The sequence below is a fragment of the Octodon degus genome, unplaced genomic scaffold (genome assembly GCF_000260255.1).
Source record: "Octodon degus isolate 3935 unplaced genomic scaffold, OctDeg1.0 scaffold00016, whole genome shotgun sequence".
Lineage (NCBI taxonomy): Eukaryota > Metazoa > Chordata > Mammalia > Rodentia > Octodontidae > Octodon > Octodon degus.
In genome coordinates this window covers 24,778,363-24,786,854 of record NW_004524592.1, presented here as the reverse complement: position 1 = coordinate 24,786,854, position 8,492 = coordinate 24,778,363, and the positions used below count along the sequence as shown (strand labels likewise).

The 8,492-nt window shown below is 42.8% G+C and overlaps 1 protein-coding gene across 2 annotated transcripts in view; it reads left to right on the top strand.

Moving 5' to 3' along the window:
• Nucleotides 1-8,092, top strand: part of Gstcd (glutathione S-transferase C-terminal domain containing) — a 163,275-nt gene extending 155,183 nt beyond the window's left edge. For both annotated transcript variants that reach the window (XM_004626703.2, XM_023710085.1), the window contains exons 10-12: nucleotides 1,200-1,230; nucleotides 3,351-3,420; nucleotides 6,612-8,092. In XM_004626703.2, the coding sequence (XP_004626760.1) occupies nucleotides 1,200-1,230; nucleotides 3,351-3,420; nucleotides 6,612-6,748 (238 nt within the window). In that variant the 3' untranslated portion in view covers nucleotides 6,749-8,092. The remainder of the gene's footprint in view (nucleotides 1-1,199; nucleotides 1,231-3,350; nucleotides 3,421-6,611) is intronic.
• Nucleotides 8,093-8,492: the final 400 nt, after the last annotated feature.

Here is an 8,492-nt window from a genome sequence, read left to right as displayed (position 1 = left end):
AAAAAGAAAATTTGGGGGGCCTGGGAGATAGCTCAGTGGAATAATGCTTGCCTGGCAAGCACAAGGGCCTAAATTCGATCCCTGGTTCCCCCCTCCAAAGAAAAAAATTAAGTCTAGCACTATAAAGATTCTGAAGAATACTAATTTCATACTTAAGCTTCTACCTTTAACTGATTTCTCAATTTAGTTTTGACTTTTTCATGTCCCTGTAGATTTGCTGACATTTCCCTCTCTGGGAACTAATGTCTTTAAAAAGTTGATTTTGTTGTGCATTATAATTCTCTCAATTGCCAAAGATGGAGCCAGGAATTGATTGAGTGCTTGTAAAATAGGTGGGAATGAGTACTAATTTCTAAGACAATTGACAATAATAAATATAGCATCATATGTGCAGGTGCATGTTTTTGAATTACATAATTAAGAGTGAGGGCTAGAGCATTCCTAAGACAGTGCTTGTGGGATGCATGCCTGCGTTGAATAGCTGTGATAGTGTTGGTCTCTTGGTATACTTGGACCTTTTTTGTTTTCTGAAGCTTTGACATCTGGGAACATAACTTGCTGGCAAGTATGACCTTTTCGCCTGCCAGCCAGCTAGCCCAGAGCCTTTACCCCACCACCTCCTTCATTCCATCTCACACTTCCAGATCATTAATACCTGCCCTAGCACTGTTGGTATTACTGTCTGATGAGGAGGGATGTCTTTCCCCTCCAGTCATCAAATCAGTAATCCTGTGTCCAACCCTTCACTTCTCCACTGCTGCCTGGGACTCCCTGTTCCAGGTCCCTGGCCTGAGATGAGACTCCCGCTGCCCTCACTGGCCTGCACCCTGTGTGCTATGCATGGCCCCTCTTCCTGGGACCGCTGAGGAGCACAGCCTCTTTGCAGGGGCCACTGCCTCCTCGTGCCAGCCTTGCTGTCCCTCAATAATTATGGGGCTCCCACAGTGCTGCATGGTGTCCATTTGTTCCTGTGAGGACAGGAGAGAAATAATGTCTATGCTTCTCTTAACAGCAAACAATCAGTGAAGGAAATGCTTTAAAATTAACACCAACCATATGCATTTATCTTCTTATACATTTCAAATTGCCATTTACTTCAGGATAGCATTTTATATTCTTCAGATATAATACACACATGTATCAGTTTATTCAATGTGTCTCATTTTTAGAATGATAACTAATTTTCTTTTCTATTTCAGTGAGCAATTCAAGAAAACTTTATCATACAAGGTAACTTTAGAAAGCTCTAAATGTCTTCCTAACACACTCATCCTTTCTTCACATTTTCCCCTCAAGTTTCTGAGGGAGCACCTGATCCGTATGTGTACTTGCACCACTGTGAACATCTAACACGGCTCTGGCCGTTCTGTCCCTCCAGACGAGCTCTTGCAGTGGTTGACAGGGTTACTGAAGGACCCACAGTAGGTGGCTCCCTTCAGGATAATGAGTTACTGCTCCCTGGTGGATGCTGGTAGAATGGATCAAAGTGTGAGTCTGAGGGGAAGGACACCTCATTGCCTGGGCAGTAAGCAGCAGCCGTCCCTGTCACCCTGACTCCTGGAGGCCCGCTGCCCACAGGGAGTCTGTATGTTTTTCAAGGCTGTTCATTATAAAAACAAGGTTGAAAGATAATCTTAAATAGAGGAAAATTGTAGAGGATCAGACAGCAAACATTTCAGACTTTTCTGGTCACAAACATATCTCTTTCATATTCTTTACTGTCTCTGCTATTGTTGTCTTTGTTGTGAACTTAGAACATTCTTAAAGTATAAAACTCAGCCAACCAAAAAGCTCAGCAGATTAAAGCACCTGCAAGTAGGTTCAGAGGCCGCGGTTCCATCCCTGGGCCTGCTGTGCCAGCCCCGTCACCGGGGTGCGCTGAGACCGTAATTGAGGCTGGGTTGGTGGCATACGCCCGTAATCTCAGCACTTGGGAGGCTGTAAATAGAATCACTGTGAGTCCAATCTAATAGCAAGACTTTGAACACCCTCTAGACCCTTCCCTAAAATGCAGAGAAAAAAAGTATAAAACTCTAGGAACTTGGGAGCTGTCCCTTAAATGGTCCCAGCTCCTACCCTTAGGTCACCACCCTGAGTCTGCAGCCAAGGCTGGCTGTGTCCCTTTCAGGTGAGAAAAAGCCAAGAGGACCGTCTCCCAGAGGACTCAGGGAACAGGGCAGCTGAGTCGTCAAATATTTTCTCCACAGTTAAACTTAGCCAGAAATCTTTGCTGAGTACCTGCTGCATAAGATAAATGCCTTCTATATAGAATTTAGCTTTGCAGGAAGAAAAAAAAAATAAAATTCTGATAAAAGAGTAAGAGAATCATATTCTGCCTGAGGTTGTGATTGTCTTCTCTATCTATGGTGAGTCTGGGTTTAGAACACCCCAAGGACAGAGGACATGCTTGTATTTGCCTTTTCTTTAAATCACAGTACTCTAAATTCTTCTGTCCCCTTACTAATGCCAGTTAGTTTGTGGGAATTTAGTGAAAGGTATTCATTCAAGCCATTTCTTTAGTTCCCTACCCTTTGCCATTATATTTTACAGTGAGCATCACAATTTTTAAATTCATAAAAGTTGAGGCAAATATATCCCAGCTTTAAAAATTGCCACCATCATATTTCTTGCCTTTTTTGTAAAAATGGTGGCTTCAAACTTCATGTCCAAGGTACTGAGGGGGAATGGTGAGTCTGAGTTCCACCTGTTTGCTGGGCCCACAGGTGCCTTCACCTGCACCTACAGCTGCTCTGAATGAGTAGCGTCACGGAAGCCTTGTGGTCCTTCTGTGGGAGCCCCAAGGACCACAGGAGCCACAGCCGTTGAGGCGCACAGCTTCCTTTTCTTTCTTGTGTGGTCTAGGGAGCCACATAGCTTGTCCTCTGGCAGCCAGGGTCAAGAGATTCAGGTAGATTTTACAAAAGAAAAGTGTACCTGAACTATTGGTCTTTTAGTTGAACAGATAGTAGCCATAAAATATTTTGTTGCATTTTGTTTCATTTCTTTCCTTTTTTGGTACTGGGGACTGAACTTAGGCTGGCAGGCAGGTGCTTATGCTGCTGAGCTATCTCCCAAGCCCTTTTGTTCCATTTTGGCCAGAAGCAATGGGGCAATGTAACCCTGCAGATCTTCTGTGTCAGCTCTTAACTACGTCAGAAGAGCTTTGCGTGTGAAAGGAATTATTTGGTACCATTTTCCCAAACTGCTTTCCCCAGAAGTACTATTTGTGTAGTTTTACTCAGTTAAACAATGTAGAACTCCAGGGGAAAAAGGAGATAGGTTTTTATTTCCTTCAAAACTTCAAAGCTGAAGATTCAAATAATTCCATATTCCATTACCTTTTCTTTTAGGAACACATGATTCTTTGCAGGTTTGCAGATCAGACAGCAGTCCAGCTCCCACCCCAGCGGAGGCTTGTAGGTACGTGTTTTCACAGGACGGGATCTGTACAACTGTGTTCAAGTTGCCTAGGAGTGGGTAGAGTGGGTCCAACTGGGCAGAACTGGCCCATAAATTAATAAGACATGGAAGTGAAGAGAGCATCGGTTATGACAATATTTATCCCATTTGGGTTAATATCTTTCAATACATTTTCAGTGTTTGTACACTGAAGAAAATAGCTTTCGAACCATCTGCAGGATCTGTCAAAAGGCACAAAAGAAGTTAATAAAGATGAGAAAATCTATTGTACGTGCCAATATTGATGTACTCAAAAAGTCTAAACAAGGATGATGTTTTCTTAGAAAAAACAATTACTCATCAGGACATATATATTCAACATTTGCAGTATTAAACACTGCTTAGATTAGAAAACCACAGAAGCATTTCAAATTTATGAAGTATTTGATAAGACTTTAGAGAAAAATCATATTTAAAAAAATAGTCCAAACTACTGTTGTACATTGAGACACTGGGTCACATGCCCTTACCTAGTGTCAGTACATATGCCAAACACGCTGATGCTGTGCATGCTGCTGCTTATATTTTAATGATGAGAGGACCAAGACGAAAGTCTCCCTGACGTCCTTCTCATGGAGCTGCACTGTGAGCCCAAGTGATGTGACTCTAGACAGCAAGCTCCTGCTCACCCTTGTAGTACTGCTTCTCAGCACACTGGAGTCACCACTAGAAGCTGAGCTTCTAAAATCAGGGCTAAGGTCAATGGGCAAAGCTAAAGCCACCTTCAGAATTACTCAGCAAAGCCCCTGATGGACCTTGTCCCTCCATGCTCCAGAGTCCCAGCTGCCCTGATATGGCCCAGAGTGCCCTGGAAAGCAGACCATTAGCTGGCTGAGTACAGGATGAGTATCCGCTTGGATTCAGAGCCGCGTTGCATGTGAAACGATTAATGTTACACTTGCACAGCAAAGTTAGCGTGGCAAGATGCTCACTCTTGGACAGGCACGCAGGTCCTGAGATGGGGAGCAGTGGTCCCCTTCTCATCTCACTCTGAGTTAGTGCCATGTACCTTTGGTACAGCTCCACCAGACCCTTGGTTCAGTCCACTTCAACTGCTGCAGCAGAAAACCACAGACTGAGTCATTGCAAATGGAAACTGATTTGGCTCACACTTCTGGAGACCAGCCAATCTGAGGGGTGCATCTGGTCAGGGGCTTCTGGCTGAGTCTTAACTTGGGAGAGAACAGAGAAGAAGAGACAAGTGCGGGGAATGTTCACGTGAGAAGGGGCAGACTTGTCCTTTAAAGAACCTGCTCTCGAGATCATGAACCCACTTACTCAGTGCTCACGGCCCAACTGTGTATGTGTCTCTTTGGGGCCCACTTCCCGCCTCTGCTGCCTGGGGCTTGTGTCTCTGACACTGCCGTCTGGGCGACTTAACCCAGCCTTTGGACTCAGAGCAGTCAAATGTGGAGGACAAGGCATGAGTGCTGCACATCAAACCAGAGAGCAGGAGCTGGGGGGAAAGGTGCTGCAGGAGAGGAGGAAACAGGCCCGGCCAGACTGCCGACAGGGAGTGAGGGAGTGGTTCGCACAAAGCCCTGTCAGATGTCTGTCACTGCTTCCCACATGCTTTCTGTGTTAGAAAGCTTTCCAGGTGTCCAAAGGTAGACCACTAACAGCTGAATGTTGGTTGTAATGACACTTAAGCATGTGAGAACAGGATAATGAAAAAGAAAAAGTAACCAGACTGGGATCAAAGCCAGGAGTAAATGAGCTGAAATCTAAGCTCAGGGTGGGTCCTGATGGAATGTCGAGCATCCCGCTCTGACAGAGAATGCTGCAATTTAGACTAACAGGTAGATGGGGGAACACGTACAGTTATCCTGAAGGAGGACAACATTTTGAAGGGAAAAAGAATGTCAGCCATACCGCTGTTGATAAAGCAAACGTAATTTTGCTTAAGTAGAATTCTGAGCATCTCCTTTGACATCAGGGGTTCTAACACAGTTCACTCTGTGTGGCACAGTACTTCAAAGAACATGTGTAACAGCAACATTTTACATCTGAGTCTGCCAGTCCCCATCTGAGTGCACCTTGCAGGTGTTTTTTCTGTGTGGATTCAGTCTTCCACAAAAGTTTTCTATTCCATTTATCTGTCTTCCAAAGGCATTTTAGTGTCACAGTTTCCACTGTCACTCAAATAAATTACTGTACATAAAAATGTTTAGACATTGCTACAGTTATTGAGCGAAAATCAAATGAAGGAGGTTGCTCGCAGTTGGCAACCTTTTCCAAGAGGACAAAGCAACTCACATGTTGAACTTAGAGCACTGAAAGTGTGGATGTAAGCCATGCCACTACCAGAATTCAGCCCCAAATCATTTTTTTCCTGAGCTACTTTTCAAATGTGATGCTTGTGTTTGCCAGGGGAAAAGAGAGCAACTGCTTGGTTTGCTAGTCAAGTTCCCTCTTTCAATACTGAAAGACTGCAAAAGATACAGAGCATCACTACTTTATAGGGACTGGAGAGGTCTGAAAATTAAGACTATATTACACGCAGCATTACCAGTCTGCCTGAAATCATCATGCAAGTGAGAATGTCAAGGATTTTCCATTTCTTATTCATAGTCCAGACAAGACTTCAGGTGGAGAATGTCCAACACCTCTTTGTCAGGAATTCGTGTAGGTATTCTCAAGGACAGATTGTTTTCACAAGTTTAAAAATGATCAAATGGACCGGCCAGATAGTTCAGCGGACTGAAGCGCCTGCTTAGGCAACCTTAGGCAGACACAGGGACCACGATTCAATCCCCCAGGGCCACATCCAGCGCCAGCCTCTCCCCCAGGGCAGGCTAAGCTGGCCACAAGAAGAAAAAACACACAAAAAAAGATCAAATTTTATAGGAACACAGAGGAAAGATCTTTTAAAGAGCTTTTAACCAAAGTAGAAAATAGATTGTGTAGTTCTGATTTGAAATTTACTAATGCAGTTGAAAAGGTTAACATTGTTTATGAGCACAGATAACATGTGTGAAGTGTTAGTATTTGTAACTTCCTTCCGTATCAATCAAGAACTAATTGAAAGCAGCCCAGCGGGAGTTGGGGTAAACAGACTTTACACAGCTCTTGGGGATTTGTCACCACATAGACTAAAATCGCCCTGCTAGCGGAAGAGCAGCGTCTCATGGTGCTGTCTGCCTGTGTTTCAGGAAAGCAGTGCATGTGCCTGGTAGATTTGGATCGAGCGAGAGCTGCCGAAGAGCACGGCTACTCTGTCCGAGTGATATCCATGGAGCCCGAGAGCTGCTCTCCCAAAAATAACATGATCGTGGGAGTGCCCGTGTAGGGTGCCATGCGGAAGGCAGGTGCCTCGCCCTTGGCCTCCGGGAAAGCCCAGAGGCTGCAGGAGGTTCGTGGCCTAACCAAGGAGCAACACTAGCCATCACGAGCTTGCTGCGCTCTGGAGGGGAGCCCCAGGAAATCCTGAAGAATGGCCACCCGCGGCTTGTTGTCCCTGTCCTCATGCGGTGATTGGAGCTGCTCCTTTTCATACTAAGAACACCCGAAATCCCAGCTGCCAAAAAGTGCCAATGGAGGGCCCAGGACTGGAACAGCAACTTCCTTCTCAGCTCATAAGCTTTTCCTGATCTTGCCAACATGATATTCAATTCCAAATAATACACCTGCAGCCTTTATTTTATAATCGCTGAGCTAGTCACACATCAAGACTGAAACTGAACTCAGTGGGAGGTTTGTGTATATTTTTAATAATTGTACTTTTTTAATTACTTTTTTTAAGTCCAGAAAAGTACAGCTTGGTTATTTTCTTGCTGGGGTTAGTTGAACTTTTGTATATCATTTAGTACACTCCGTTGAAGTTAGATTACCAAATAAGATCACTTGTGGTTCAAACACTTTATGTAGAGATTATAATTTCAGTAATTTTCACACTATTGGGAATGTGGAATTTGGACATGAATTGTCACCAAGTACTAACTACGATGATTACTTAATTTAAATTTATAAAAGATAACTTGGGATCCCAATATTTTTAAGACCCAAGCCTATATTTTTTTGAGGATCCAAACCTTATTTGAATAATTCTACCTACATCCTCCTTTTTTACCACCAGCATTGTTAGAGGTAACATGCCTCTCTCACACTGTGTTAACTTTATGTGTCCTGAATCCTTCCAGTCAGGGTTCTACTGGTTTTGATACTTCCACTTCCTGTATGACCCAAGTCATAGGACGAGCGTTTGTTCATTGTCAAGGGTTAAAATGCAAGAATGACTTACAGGGCAGTATGGATGGGGTGGGGAGGGTCTTTGCAATCTTATCTCTTCTAACATTTAAGAAAACTAGCCATTAGCCCTGAGAAACATAGCCATTTGTGCTCATAGATACAACATATTTTTTATCCTGGACCTTTTTTTTTTTTTTTAAAGAAATGAGATATAATTTATGTACAACACATTTTTAAGCCTTTCCTCTGAAAGCCTTTGGCGCTGTATGCACCCACACGATGACCACCAAAATAAGATACGTAGTGTTTATATTATATATTGTACAATACATGCCCTGAAAATATTTTCCCAGCCTATGACTTATACTTATTTTTACAAAGAATGTTCTGATTTTGATGAAATTTATCTTTGTTCTTTTATGATACCTATTTTCTGTGTGCTTTCTAATAAATGTACCTATCCTAAGGTCATGAAGATTTCTCTTTTTTTTGGTGAAACTTTATGACCCTACCTTTTTATATCTATGTCTGTGAACTGTCTCAAATCATTCACATATAGATGTAGCCACGTTTTAAGGAACATACAGTTATTTCAGCACTATTATTGAAAAAATTTTTCTTCTACCCACTGAATTGACTTGATACCATAGGTAAAAATCAATGGGTGTTATTATGAGTCTGAATTCCTAAATTATCTGGTCTATTCCATTCATCTGTCTGTCTTGGTTGTGAAAACTTTATAGTGCATCTGAAAATCTGGTGGTTTATCTTCCAATTTTTATTTTCCACTCTCTAGATTGTTTTGGTAGATTCCTTGTATTTTTTTTTTATGTTTTTTATTTTTT